Here is a 15761-nt window from a genome sequence, read left to right as displayed (position 1 = left end):
ACTCTTTTTGGTTTGCTAACATTTTATTTAGGATTTTCGCATTTGTGTTTCTGCGAGAGATTGGCTTCTTAATTTTCCTTTTCATCTTTTGGATGATAGCGTCAGTGAAGGAGCTCTGAAGTGCTCTCCTTTATCCTTTGTTATTTTGGATTATTTCTTTCATAAATGATTGTTAGAATACTCCAGCAAAGCCATATGGGTCTGGCATTTTCTTTGTGAAAAGATACTTAATTTTGTGATATTTTTCATGGCTAGGTGTATTTTTTTGAAGAGTTTCTCTATTCCATCTAAATTTGAAATATATTGGAATAGAATTTTTCAGAATAATAATGTTATTTTAAATCTATAGGGTCTAATGGTAGTCTCTATTCCCAATATTGTACTGTTTAAATAGAGATTGATTGATTGTAAAGATAGAGTAAGTGGGTGCATGCAAGCTGGGCTAGAGGCAGAGAAAGAGAGGGAGAAAGAGAATCCACAAGCAGACTCTTCAGCTGAGCAGGGAGCCAGATGTGGGGCTTACAACCCTGAGATCATGACCTGAACTGGAAACAAGAGTTGGCCACTTAACCAACTGAGGTGCCGACCCCACTCCAACCCCCCACCGCTGCCAGTATTGCACTTTAAAAATGTCATGATCAGTATTGTCAGAGGCTTAACTGATTTTTATTCTTTTTAAAGAATTACCTGTGACTTGCTGAATCTCCGCATTTCCATATGCATTCATTATTTTGTTTATTTCAATCATCATTTCTTTCCCTGAATTAACTTATTACTCTGCTTGTGATAAATGTGGGAATTATTTCCCAGTCATTTCATTTTATTTTAGTTAATTTTTTAAAGATCTGAAGTAATTTCTGCAGCCATCGTGGGGCTCAGACTCAAAACTGTGAGATCGAGTCACAAGCCCTGCTAACTGAGCCAATCAAGCCCCCCTTCCAGTCTTCTTTTTAAAGTACATTTATTTATGCTATGAATTATCCTGAAGTGTTACATGAACATGAATGTAAGAGCAAGTTATGGCCTGAATTGTGTGTCCCTCTTTGCTTTTCATAGGTTGAAGCCTTAACCCCTGTTGTAACTATTTGAAGAGAAGGCTTTTAGGGAGGTAATTAAGGTTAAATGACATTACAAGGGTGGGGCTCTGACTCAGTAGGACTGGTATCCTAAGTAGAGGTAGAGACACCAGAGCACTTTTTCTATGTAAGTATAAAGTACATTCCTTATTTCTTAGTTATTTGGCAATTTCCTCGTTACTTCCCCCCCTATAATTTCTAGATTGATTCTACTGTAAATTAATCTGAATTATTATAATTCTTTGAAAATTGAGGTTTATCGCTCAGTTGGATGGTCATATTGGTAAAAGTTCGATGTGCGCTTGGAAGGAATGTCTGCATTGGGTAATCTATTAATGGCCTGCATTTGGGATGTACTATTAGTATGTTAAGTTTATTTAATTAGTATGTTAAGTTTGTTCATTTGTCTTCATTTATTATGGTTATAGATTTGACTTTTTAAATTTATCAATGTACTGTTGGTGAGTGTAAAATTCTTTTTAACCATTTTGGAAGGCAATTTGTTTGTGTTTGCTTCAGTGAGCGTGGGTTACTTAGAATAAAGAACCTATTAAAGGGGCGCCTGGGTGGCTCAGTGGATTAAAGCCGCTGCCTTCGGCTCAGGTCAGGATCTCAGTGTCCTGGGATCGAGCCCCGCATCGGGCCCTCTGCTCAGCAGGGAGCCTGCTTCCCCCTCTGTCTCTGCCTGCCTCTCTGCCTACTTGTGATCTCTCTCTCTGTCAAATAAAATAAATAAAATCTTTTAAAAAAAAAAAAAAAGAACCTATTAAAATAAATAATAGCAGAAAGTAATTGCCACATCAGTGTAACAAACAAAATACTTAACTGTATAATGTAGAATGAATTCCTGTAAAAACACCCCAGAAATCTTCTTGAGCTTTGACATAATTTTTTATTGTATCCTCCTTTGCTCTTTTCTTTGTTTCTCTTCTCCAAGTTAAATATGAATTTTGGTCTAAGGTGTCTGGAATTATGATAGACATAGCATTGGTGTTAAGGTTACATAGCTACAATCCTAATAAAAGATCTTTATTTCCTACAGATTCCTGACATTCAAAGCAACTGCTAACACACTGCTGCTACATCAAATCAGCAATGAATTGGAATGCAAAACCAGAGAATGTCACCTCACCACCACAGTATCCTAAAAAGCAGTCATGTTTTTTGGAGCAGGCATTAATAAATACACTTAACACAACATCTCAAAGTTCTTTAAACTACCCTGGAAGTAACCAAGAAGCATGTATTCTTGGTATTTCAAATCCAGTTTCACAGCCACTGTTAAATATCAGGAATTACACAACTCCTCAGCAAATCCCTTTTCCTGATATGCATAATGGGACACTTGTGGCCTCACAAACTTCAGTAGAACGAATCACATATGCAAATGTTAATGGATCCAAACAGCTAAATCACAATTTGCAAACGTCTTCAGGAGTTACCCAAAATGTATGGTTGAACTCACCAATGAGAAATCCTATGCTTTCTCATGCAGGTGCAACTATGTCCCATCAGACTGGTTTTGGAACTAATACACCTAGTATACATGCACTACAGAATCAGTTTGTAACATCAGACTCCTATTCTGTGCAACTACAAATGATCCCTTCTAATTCTGCAAGAGTTCCTGTAACTTATCAGGGAGCCCCAGGACTTAACCCATCTTTATCAGAACGACAGGTTGATTGGACACCACAGTATACATCCAGTGGACTGACTTATCCAGATTACAGACCACTTTCAAAGCAATACAGTTACTCATCACGAAGCTTTTTGCCAGATCCTACTCCTCAAAAACAAACCTCTGTGCCATCAACATCATTGCATATTAAAAATGTTCACCCTCCAGATTCTCCACAGACTTTACAGTCAAAGCAGACTGCAGCCATACAGTCCTATCAATATGCAGTTACTCAAACTGACAAAAGACCTCCACCTCCTCCTTACGATTGTAGATACGCAGGCCAGCCTTTGCAGAGTACTCAGCATGTTATTAAACAGGCTTCTGTGGACATTCCTCAGAGTCAAGAACTGCACTTACCTGAGATGAGGAAAGACTACTCTAGAAGCTTTCAACAGCATTGGCAAAACCTTAATGAAAATGTCAGCACAGTTGGAAATTCCTGTAACTTGAAAGTAAATACCAATGTCACTCAGCCTTTTAATGAACCTGTTAGATCTTCTGTGGATGGTGTTCAGGCCCTTGCTCAAAATAATCAAGAGAGAAGAAGAAACTGTGATCTAACTTCAAATCAAGTACTGGACACAAGTGCCACAAAAGAAAAGTTAGTGAGGGATATTAAAACATTAGTAGAAATAAAAAAGAAGTTCTCGGAACTTGCAAGGAAAATTAAAATTAATAAAAATCTTCTGATGGCAGCAGGTTGTATTAAAACAACTGATACCTCTTATAATGAATTAGCTCCAAATTCTGAATTATCTCTGAAACAAACTGCCCAAATCCAGTCTGGACCACAAGTGACCCTAGGGACTAAAGAGGATAAACCACGAACCATAACAGAATCTACAAAAGAAACAAATAGAACACACAATAGAATGAATTCCAACATTCGGGACCCAAACTGGGGAAATTGTAACCAAGTGAATTCTGTTTTACTAAATTCTGTCTGTTCAGAAAAGTTGCCTATGCCAGACAAGTTACATGATTTAAAAGTTAGGACTTCTTTAAAGGCATCAACTGTTGAGATTACCCAGGCAACATTAAATAACACTCAGATTTCATCAGGAAATGTCAATGTTGAACTAAATGTGCCAACAAATTCTGAAACTACTAGTGTCCCTCAGTCTACATCCTTTGAGGAATATGTTTCAAAAAACCCAAATAAAAATACGCTAATTCTCAGTCTGCTTACATGTAGAGATCAACCTCAGGAGAAATTATTTAAAAATGCAAGTGAAACTATTCAGGGTTCTAAACCACATGGTTTTAAAATTAACACAAATACTCAAATCACTGGTAACCAACCATCTTCGAAAACTATGGAAACTCCAAGTACTTGTAATCTAAATGCCAGGGTTTTAAACAACTCCTTTTTCCTCGAGCATAAATCCTCAAGTGGAATGCCTTCTGACAGTGACAAACGCTTTTCTATGGAATTGCTAGCAACCTGTCTTTCTTTGTGGAAAAAGCCTTCAGAATCTACAGAGGGAAAACAGTATAATGAGTCAAAAAACAGAACAGCAGTTGGGGTTTCAAAGCCTGTGGAAACCTGTGATAAGAGTCCATTTTCAGTTATAGGAAATTCTCATCAGAAGGTAAACACCTCACAAGAAACAACTTTGTCAACAGGAGTACAGAATTATGAGTCTTCCAGTGCAGCTGTTACAAAGGGAACAGAACTTCAGGTTGCTGTGGTGTCTCCCTTAATTCTTTCAGATGTCAAAACATTGTCTGCCAAAGGAGTAACACCTGAAGCTGTACCCGAAACACTGTATCCAGTTATTAAGGAAGGCAGTGTTTGTAGCTTACAAAATCAGCTGGCAGAAAATACAAGTGTTACTGCTGCTTTGAAAGCTAATCTTAATGAACCAGTTGCTGGTACCTCAACAGACACAAAGATGTTCTCACCAATTCAGAAGGAAGAGCAAAGTGAGTCAACTAATTCAGAAGACACACCTAAAAGCAATCAAGAGAAGCGTATCAAGTTAGAACCAGATACCCACTGTTCTGTGAGTGAACAGCAAGCCTCATACAAGTCAAGGAACACTGATACTGTTAGTGGTGATATGTTACATATTGACAATATTTGTTCTCTTGTTGAAGGTGATACATCTTACAATTCCCAAATAGCAAAGATATTTAACATGCCTCCTTTGAAAAGGGTTGAGCCACAGAAACCTCTACCTACTCAAGTGATTACCAAAGAACAACAAAAAGAACAAATAGATAGCCTCAATGAAAATAAAGACTTTTGTTTTCAAAATGATAATTTTTCACAGTGCACAGATGTTTCATGTAAAATAACTGATGAGGCAGAATCTCTGCAACCTCCAGAGTCATCTTCAGAGTATGTTAAAGTGGATAGTGGAATTCTAGAGGAGAATAACATGGACCATATCACTAAAAAAGAAAGCACAGCTAATGATATGTGTTCATTGTCAGCTATTCAGCAGGATAGTTGTCCTCAGGAAGTTGACATGTCTGGCAGTTACACTGCTCAAGATCCTCCGGAAAGTGAGATTCTCAGTGATAAAGCATCTGTCTTATACCTACATGATCAGCTGTCAGAACTCTTAAAAGAATTTCCCTATGGTATTGAAGCTGTGAACACACATGAAGGTTCTGTGACCCAGCAAATAACAAACCAAATCTTGAAAGATCAAACTTGTGATAAAACTGGTTGCGACTCTAAGGACTCAGCAGACCAAATACAAATTACAATATTAAACTCAGAGCAAATGAGAGAATTATTTCCTGAACATGATGATCAACTCTGTGAGGTAGACAAGTTGATGGAACATCAGAAAGAACAACCTATTAAAAAAGGGAGCAGCCAGTGTGAGCCACAAGCAGATACAGATGGAAAGACCGAGGATACCTTAGATTCAGAGAAAGATGATGTCGGTTGCTGTGCATTGGGGTGGCTGTCTATGGTTTATGAAGGAGTACCCCAGTGTCAGTGTAGTTCCAACAACAATTCAAAGATTAACAGTTGTGAACAAGAAGAAAGAACTTCTGATAGAAATGTACCTGTTGGGTGTAATAGTTCTCTAAATAACAGTCCAAAAATTCCTTCGACTTCTCCAGATACAAAAAAACATTTTTCTGAAATAGAGCATGGCAAAAATAGAAATGATATGCCCAAAACAAAACATAAGTCAGTGAAGACACAAGAAGCAGCATCAGGTCAGTTTTTATCTAAAGGTGATAAAAAACTAGATTCCATGCAAAGTCACAAAAGAAAAAGAAAATTGCAGTTTCATGAGGTAACTTTTAATACCAGTAATAAAATGACAAAATTTTCTCAAGAGAGCCTACAACAGAAGCTCATGGCACAAAACTTACGTCCACTAAAACCAAAGGCAGGGTTTTTGACAAGTAAAAATAAAGATCTACGTATGAAGAGTGTTTCTTTGGTACAGTCACTATCCCCAGAGAAAATAAAATTGAAAGGTGGCTTAAGACAAAAAATTTTGGAAAAAAGGAAGTTAGATGATGGGAGCATACTTGATTCAAAGATAAAGAAGAAGAAGAAATATGAACGGGAGCAGAATAAAAGTATGGGAGATAGTACCTTTAAATTATGTAATTTTTTGTCAATTACAAATGAAAGAGCTAGGGTTAAAGAAAAGGCAGTATCACATGTTAAGTCCTCAGTTTCTAAGGATAGTTCATCTAAAATTAGTAGAGTTCTAACATCAAAGGAGTATTTGCAAAGGCAGAAGCACAAAGAAGCAATGGGTAGCAATGCATCAAAGAAAAGCTATGTGAGAAATGTACCATGTGATTCTCAATACATGAAGTCCAGTAAACTTCCCATGCAGGTTGGGAGTTGTGGGAAATCAAATGAGAGAACTAACAGCAGTGTACAGGCTTCTAAAGAATCCTTAAATATTCATTCAAGCCATGGTAAAAGCCTCAAGATTCACCATTCTGAGGAATCTAAAACATACGTTTCAAGAAGTGTTAAGGGTATAGTTGGTGGAAAGCAACCTGATAAAATGTGGATTGATAAAATCAAGTTAGACAAAACTTCAGGCAACATAAACAGTGAAGTGGAATTCAGTCAAATGTCTCCCCAGTCGAAGGATCAAAGGAAACTGTATCTGAACAGAGTTGCATTTAAATGTACTGAGCGTGAGAGCATTTGTCTCACAAAATTAGAGAGTTCACCCAGGAAGCTTCATAAAGAGAAGAGACTGGAAAATAAACCTCAGAGCCTCTTACCTGTTAAAGATGCCACAGAAAAACGAAGCATGCTGGAATTTAAATTATGTCCAGATGGACTGATGAAGAATACAAATTCTGTTCATGACTGGAAGGATCTGCAGCCTTGTCCTAGGAAGGAGCAAGCACCTGTGCAAGGTCTAGTATGATTTTCTTCATCGTGTCTGGAACATTGTCAGGCATTATAGGAAAAAGTAGGTTAGCACTACTTAAGCCACGTGGGTAGCTCGCAAAGACTTAAATGAATTTGCTGTTGCTTGGTATTTGTTTTTGTAAATCAATGGGTCATTTGGGCAGTATTTATCTCCCTCTTACTGTAAATTGTCCTCAATTTGTACTTCAGAGGTATATAAAATTGGAAGTTTGCCAAATACAAAGATTTCCTTTTGCACCAAGAAGCCTATATTACGAAAAATGGTTTTTGCGCTAAGTTAGAAAAATGTTACATACTATTTCAAGTATTTTGTTGATTGTCATTTGGGCTTGGAATTTCAAAGCCCTGTGAACTTGAAGATTTTGTCTGTCTAAATATGAGGAGATAATTGTTACATATTAGTGAAAACTTCTCATACATAGGGAAATGGCACAACTTACTATCGACTTTAAAGTAGTTGGTGACTGTGTTACCACAAAAAAGTGCAACTATGTAGTCTTCTCTTAAAATCTTGAAAGGGGAGGACTGTGGAAGTAGTAATTGTCCAGTATTAAGTTACCAAAGCCAGAACGTTAAGCATGACTGTCAGTTAGCTGCTGAGTAATAGAACTTTCAGTGTAGTGTCAGGAAGGAAAAAACAGGGGACTAACTTTTTATGATAGTAAGGAAACATTTAGGGGTTGTGGATATTACATATAAAACATTGTGTTTAGAAATTCAGATTGGAGAACTAAATGATTTGAATGACAATCTTAATTTCTCCCGTGATGTTTAGATGGTATCTGTTGGGGCACATAAAATTACGATATAAATACAAGGTATCTTTTCTTGAAAGGAGATAGGGATGTATGATAAAAATCAGTATAAAATTCAGTTTGTAAAGTATTGGTGATTTCACTTGGCTATGTAAGTAGATCTTTGGGAACTGAGGCACGTGTAACAAGAACATTAAAAGTGGGTGGGGGCAATGGGAGTGACTTTTCTGTCTCATGAACCCTTAAGTACCTTGAGATTGGTTGATGTTCAGCCTAAGAGGGAGAAATACAATTCCATAATGAAGATAAACTTTTGAAGCAATTTCTTTTCCATTTACGTGATACTCAGGCACTTGAAATGGAAGAGAGCATTTTTTTCAGGCTTCTTTCAGACTTGGATTATATGTGAATATATTATACCTTTTAATCTCTGTTTTATGCTTACATGATTTTCCTTCAATATAGTATTAAAAGATGAATAGCAATTTCTAGAGATCTGAAAATGAATATTTAGTTTCAGGAATAAAAAGTACTAAAGAAGACTGGTTAAGAGGTGTAACTGAGGAGAAAAGGATGCCAGAAGCCAGCCAAGAAATAGGTAAAATCATCATCTATTTAAATTTTTATTTTGTTTATTGGGCACTTGGTTATGTAGAAGCTGGATTATAGTTATGAAACTTGTGACATTCGTTTTTTATCCATATTTTTAGTGATTAAATATTTGTGTGAATAATAGGAAGATATTTTCCCTTCCCTTTTGTTTTTTGGTTTTCTTTTTTTTAGATTTTATTTGTTTGACAGAGAGACAGCAAGAGAGGGAACACAAGAAGGAAGAGTGGGAGAGGGAGAAGCAGGCTTCCTGCTGAGCAGGGAACCCTATATGTGGCTTGATCCCAGGAGCCTGAGATCATAACCTGAGCGGAAGGCAGATGCTTAACAACTGAGCCACCCAGGCGCCCCTTCCATCGCTTCTGTCCTACTGTAGAGAAGGAAGAGGTTACTCATTAATAAAAAGATGTTTCGGGCGCCTGGGTGGCTCAGTGGGTTAAGCCGCTGCCTTCGGCTCAGGTCATGATCTCGGGGTCCTGGGATCGAGTCCCGCGTCGGGCTCTCTGCTCAGCAGGGAGCCTGCTTCCTCCTCTCTCTGCCTGCCTCTCTGCTTACTTGTAGTTTCTCTCTGTCAAATAAATAAATAAAATCTTAAAAAAAAAAAAAAAAAAAAGATGTTTCTTATCATGAGTTAAGAGGTTGGCATACTTTTTTTCCTGTAGGACTACATAGTAAATACTAGGTTTTGCAGACCATAAGGTCTCCTAAATACTCGTCTCTGACACTAGTGAGAAAATGGCAGTAAAATAATAAGTGAAAGAGTATGGGCTGTGTTCCAACCATACTGGGCTAGAGGCTGGGCTTGGCCTACAGGCCATGTCATTGTTTGCCAGCCCCTGGGTTGGGTGATTTATAAGTTAATCCATTTAATTCTCAAATCCAGATAGACAGGGTGTCCCCATTTTATCAGTGGAAGGTTAGATCATTTGACTGAAATTCCATGACTAGTAACTGAGTGGGCACTTGAAATTGGTCCCTTTTCAAAAAGTGTGGAATCTGAATTATTTTGATGATAAGACTGAGCCTACTAGTTAAAATTTATTTTTGCAGGGAAGGGATTTGGGCTGAGGATCAACCAGAAAAACCAGAACTTTCAGCATCTGATTTAAGTAGTAGAATGAATGTACTTGGTTTTTAGGGTTTTACACTGAGAATTAGAAGCTAGGGTTCAGGAGTTTTAGTTTTGTTTTGGTTAATTGAATATGCAAAGACAGGGGTTTAGAATTCCTTGAAGATGGAGGGAAGCAGAATTTCCCCATAAGCAACAATTAGAAGCACATTTTTTTTCCTCTCAATTATTTTTTTATAGTTTTTTTTTTTTTTTTTTTTTATAAACATTATTAGCCCCAGGGGTACAGGTCTGTGAATCGCCAGGTTTCTGAATCTCTCAGGTGAGTGCTGAGACTTCACAGCACTCACCATAACACATACCCTCCCCAATGTCTATAACCCCACCACCGTCTCCCTACCTCCCTCCCCCTGGAAGAAGCACATTTCTTAAAGGAGAGGAAGTTTGACAAAATTGAGGAGAGAGCCTAAATATAATTTTTAGAAATTGCATCTATACATTAAAGGTGCATATAGGTAAACACAGTAGAATTGAAGACTCAAAGAAGGAAAAAATGCACATTTAATCAGAATAGGAAAACAGCTGAAAAGGGGGAAAATGAATTTTAAGAGTCCTGAGAGTAGGGACGCCTGGGTGGCTCAGTTGGTTAAGCAGCTGCCTTCGGCTCAGGTCATGATCCCAGCGTCCTGGGATCGAGTCCCACATCGGGCTACTTGCTCCGCAGGGAGCCTGCTTCTCCCTCTGACTCTGCCTTCCACTCTGTCTGCCTGTGCTCGCTCTCACTCTCTCTCTCTCTTACAAATAAATAAATAAAATCTTTAAAAAAAAAAAAAAAAAAAAAGAGTCCTGAGAGTAGAAAAGACTTCCAGAGTTGGAACACAGGAATTTAAAAACGAGAAAATGAAAGTGGGCATGGAGATTGGGCAAGAAAGATCCTTGGAAATAGAGATAATACCTCGTAGATTAAGTGAGAGGCATGATTGAAATCTGAATCTGAAAACACAGATGCCTGCACAGATTGACTAGAAAAGATATCCACAGATAGGATGAGCAATAAACTGAAGTAGAATAAACAATACCCAGAGTCATGATGAAAAAAAAATACAGACTTTCGGACAAGCTCAAGGAGATCTGAAACGGTAGAGAAAAGCCAAGGTACAAGTCACAGCTCTGTCAAAAGTGTAAGATCAAATCACCAGATTGTACCTGAAACTAATATAATACTGTATGTCAATTTAATTTCAGTTAAAAAGTAAAGGCAAATAAAATGCACCTGTAATTCAAAAAAGCTGGATCAGATTCAGGGAAAGTGTGAAAGAACAAATACCAAGATGAAGATGTGGACACTATGAACCAATGTGAAGAAAGATAAAAAAACAATTGTCATGAACTCCCAAATAGATGCAAAGAAACTTTTTAGATAATTGTACACCTAAATTTGGTAGCAAAGATTGGAGTGTAGATGGAGCAAGTTGTGAAACTCAAGTCAGGATAAGGTTCAGAGAAGAGGAGCTGAGAGAATACAGTGGAAATGATTTAGGGACCCATCTTGGGTGTCAGTATTACTGACATCATAAAAGAAAGCTATTGAGAACATACAAGAATTTTGAATCATGTAAAGAACCAAAAGAACTAGAGCATCAGAAAAAGGTAAAATTGTACTGTATTCTAGAAAAGATTGGTCTTTCTAGAGTAGGAATGGACTTTTTAGAGCAGGAATAAAAACCATGTGAATTCTGTATAGAGGGAATGGAGACTGAGAAATAGAGGAACATCTAGAAATTCAAGAATTGGGAAAAACTGAACCCATCAAAAAGATAATGAGCTAATGCAATGCTGAGATGGTCTAACAAAACAAAAATGACAGACTTGTAAAGTGTAGCAAGGCCAGAATACTGTCTTTCCCATTCACTGGTTGAAACTGGCTCGTGTTCATGCTTTTTATGATGTTAGTTGAGATAGTGGTTAAAAAGGTCACACTTACATTTTGTGCAAATGATAGTAGAACAGAATAGCCCTGGGCTTGTGAAGATGGGATGAGAGTAGAAAATAGTCCCCACAAGAGAGGCAAGATCCCCTTTGTGCATAATTTATCATTCTGTAGGTAAAAAGCCATAGTTTTTGTTTGTTTGGGCAGCAAAGTATATTGAACGATGTAGTACAGAGCTTCTGCAGAGAGAGGGGACCGGAGAAGGTTGCCCAAAAAGCCAGTTTATCAAACTCTTTGTTAGTGATATTTTATCCCAAAGAAGAATGCAGGTTTTCCTCTTCGTTTTAATTATATATTGGTCACTAATACTGAGTAATAAATAAAATTTCTGTTTCCTTAGATAATGTTTTGGCTAATTCGAGACTCTCCAAGAGAACCTTCAGTGCAGATGGATTTGAGACACTACAAAATCCAGTAAAAGATTCAAAAGCAATGTTTCAAACCTACAAAAAGATGTATATGGAGAAGAGAAGCAGAAGCCTTGGTAGCAGTCCTTTAAAATAATTTTGAGGGTAATTTTTTTGATGGTTCTGTAATTGGCACCAGAAAATTCCTGCCATTTTTTGTTCAGGGTATTTTGCTAGAAATGCTCAGAATTACCATGATAAAATCTCAAGAGAGTTTGGTTACCACTTAAGTTATGTATATCATTGAAATTACTTAATTAAAACAGCTTGAGGACCTTACCTGTGGGTACCAGGCATAAGAAATAGATGGTATTTTTCAGGGAAACTGCAAGGTATTGAATTTTGACATTATTGAACAAAGTTTACCATTGTTTATTTTGAAATGCTAATTATCCATCCTGAGGGAGGGCTGTTCTCAGTTAAGTACTTGTTTATTTTAGCTGGGACTGTAAATAAGTTTTTATTTCTAAAGCTTATTAGCAATACTTATTTTTTTAAAATGCTCACTGTGAATGTCAGAGTATATTCTTAAGTATTTTATACCTAATTGTAAACTTTGTCAGAAGTCTTGTTTTGTACTTGTTAAGCTAGACATAATTTTTGGATAATGTTTAAACATTACTTTTCATACTTGAAATAAACATTTATTTTTAAAATATATATGTATGAAATTATAATGGTTCGTGTTTGATTTTCTACCCTCACAACAATGCACATCTTAGAAGGGTGTTTTTAAAAAGGAGAAATTTTAGTTAAGCTGTCAGGAGTAAATATTTTCAGGTTACATTCAGAAGAAGAGCAAACATTTTTCTAGGGTCAGGAAATGGCAAGAAAGCATGGAAAGCAAAATGTTTTTGGCTTTCACTTTATGGCTACTAGAAAAGTGTAGATTATTTTCATAAAATCTCAGTGCTACATGTACAGTTCCTATTAATTTAAAAAATACATTTCTGGGACTAGGGAGAAATGGGGAGTTCAGTGAGAGTATAGTTACAGTTTTGCTATTGTGTGGCTATTCTTAACACTATTGACCTGTACATTTAAAAATCCTTAAGATAGTAACTTTTATGTGCATTTTATTACAAGTCTAAGAACTGTATTCTGAAGACTTCAGAAGACTGGGCTTCTCATAACATAATAAGCATCTGTGCTTATCTTGCCTCTTTGATGGTTTCCTATCAATAAAAGATGCAGTTAAAAAAGCAATGGTTGGGAAAACTGCCGGCACCATAACACCAGTCAAGGCAATGCCTTCAAACTGAGGTAGTCATATTCATCATTGTATTCGTTACTGCTGGAAATTCTCAGGATTTTTTTTTTTGAAGTTTTAATGTCTTTGATAAAATTTAAGTTATTAATAAGTCTCAACCCTTGAGTATACATCTTTTAAATATCCTAAGTGATGAAAATGCATTTCAGAAGAATTTGAAGCAGAGATGTACAAGCTATGATGGTACACTGGCCATTGAGGAAAAATGTAATTTAGGCTTGTAAATTGAACTGGTCTGGTGGGACATTATTTTTTCTTGAGGAAATCATTGACATTTTTCTCAACTATGTCATCCTGACATTTCAAGGAAAATAAAAATATTTGCTGTCAATGATCAAACTTGAGCTTCCTAAAGAAAAAGGTGCTGAGACCAGGTTTGATAGCATCCTACTACTAGATCTCTGATCAGTTCCACGGAAATATTAATGAATGTAATTAAAAATACTTATAGAGACTAAACTTAATCCCTGAAATCGAGAGTCATATGCTCTACCAACAGCCAGCCAGGTGCCCCTGAATGTAATTTTTTTTTTTTAAGATTTTATTTATTTATTTATTTGACAGAGAGAGAGAGAGAGATCACAAGTAGGCAGAGAGGCAGGCAGAGAGAGAAGGAAGCAGGCTCCCTGCTGAGCAGAGAGCCCGATTCCATCCCAGGACCCTGAGATCATGACCTGAGCCGAAGGCAGCGGCTTAACCCACTGAGCCACCCAGGCACCCCAAATATTATTTTCTAATAATGAATTTCAAAGAGTAATTTCAGTACAAGATTGAGAGAAGCCTGCATAGAATATGAAAATTTTTAAAAAATTTAAAAATAGGGAAAACTGACTGGTTCAGTCTATAAAGTACCCAACTCTGATCTTACCTCAGGTCTTGTCAGTGTTATGATTTCAAACCCCACTTTGGGCTTCATGCTGAGCATGGAGTCTTCTTAAAAAAATAGTAATAATAAAATTAGTAAAAAAAAAAATCAATCTTGGGGTGCCTGGGTGGCTCAGTGGGTTAAAAAAGCCTCTGCCTTCAGCTCAAGTCATGATCCCAGAGTCTGGGCTTTCGGCTCAGCAGGGAGGCTGCTTCCTCCTCTCTTGTCTGCCTGCTTGTGATCTCTGCCAAATAAATAAAATCTGTAAAAAAAAAAAAAAAAAATCAGTCTTTCAGGTGTTTGAGGTTCAGGGCAGTATTATGTAAAATATTCCCTTATGCATGATACAACGAAAGACAACCTCAATGAAATAAAGACCAATGAATTTCCTTCAGGAAAAAGGGAATTGAAAATAGAAGTGAGATGCAAGAGTGAAAATCAAATTAGGGGAGCTTCATCTAAAGAATGACCAGGGAAAGAACACATCAATTAAACCAATTTTAAAGGAAAAAATGCAGTGGAAAATCCAACTAAATGGTAATGCTGACTAGCATGTTACATGTATCTTATTTCCTGGAGATGGAGATAAATTTGCAAATAGTAAGTACCTATATTGTATGAAGCTTTGTGACAACTATGGTACTATTATAGAAGCTGCAAACACAAGTAAAACAAGTTATTTCATTAGGAATCTCCAATCTAGAAAAGATGCAAGTGTGCAAATACCAGTCAGTACTCATATGAGGCATAAATGTTTGGGGAGATGAAATGAGAGAGAAAAAACAATTACTATAGAAGTTTTCTTACTGACTTTGGGATGCCTTTTATTACCTTACCGTAATCCAGGTTAATGCCTTCTCTTGCCCATCTATTATCTAGATGAAAGTGGCCAAAACCAACTACTGGTCTTATCAACTAATTTTCATTTGAGTTTCTATTCAAGAGAAGGGTCCAGAGAAAGAAACATAAGTAATGTGTTATTATAATAGAACCATAAGTAATATTGATTTGCTGTTACTATTTCCATATTTAAAGGAACACAGTCAAGGTTCATTTTCTTCCAATTTTAGATATATAAAAATAGAACTTGGAAAAGTTTTGAAACTCTTACTATGTTAAGTTTAGACTGCAGAGCAGAGATTATGGAATATGAATCAGGATTGCAGTGATACTGTATACTTAAATGAAGACTGTCACATCAAAACGACCATCAGGCCATCAGAACTCAAGCCTCTTAAATACTGAAGAAAGCTTGAGACTGATGATCAGATTATTATGCTCCGAGATCAGGAGAGTGCCTTGAGAAGGGTGTGAATACACCTTTAAGAAAGCATTGCAAGGGGGGCACCTGGGTGGCTCAGTGGGTTAAGCCTCTGCCTTCAGCCAAGGTCATGATCCCAGGGTCCTGGGATCAAGCCCCGCGTCAGGCTCTCTGTTCAGCAGGGAGCCTGCTTCCCCTCCTCTCTCTCTACCTGCCTCTCTGCCTACTTGTGATCTCTGTCTGTCAAATAAATAAATAAAATCTTTAAAAAAAAAAAAAAAAGAAAGAAAGCATTGCAAGGGAAGGTTAAGAATGATGCAAGTTGATAGCATTTTGATAGTTTTAGAATCCTAGTAAACATGCCGTAAATATAGGTAACCAGAAAGTAAACAACAAG

General features: G+C 36.9%; 1 protein-coding gene across 5 annotated transcripts in view; it reads left to right on the top strand.

The window, feature by feature from the left end:
* Positions 1-12628, top strand: part of RESF1 (retroelement silencing factor 1) — a 30916-nt gene extending 18288 nt beyond the window's left edge. For 3 of the 5 annotated variants that reach the window (XM_059185694.1, XM_059185697.1, XM_059185698.1), the window contains 3 exons: positions 2119-7122; positions 8408-8491; positions 11902-12628. In XM_059185694.1, the coding sequence (XP_059041677.1) occupies positions 2172-7122; positions 8408-8491; positions 11902-12065 (5199 nt within the window). In that variant the 5' untranslated portion in view covers positions 2119-2171 and the 3' untranslated portion in view covers positions 12066-12628. Of the gene's footprint in view, positions 1-1056; positions 1204-2118; positions 7123-8407; positions 8492-11901 lie in introns of all 5 variants that reach the window. The other 2 variants (XM_059185696.1, XM_059185699.1) reach the window with 1 other exon arrangement.
* The last annotated feature ends 3133 nt before the right edge of the window (positions 12629-15761 follow it).

Source organism: Mustela lutreola, chromosome 8 (genome assembly GCF_030435805.1).
Source record: "Mustela lutreola isolate mMusLut2 chromosome 8, mMusLut2.pri, whole genome shotgun sequence".
Lineage (NCBI taxonomy): Eukaryota > Metazoa > Chordata > Mammalia > Carnivora > Mustelidae > Mustela > Mustela lutreola.
This window is presented reverse-complemented; position numbering and strand designations above follow the sequence as displayed.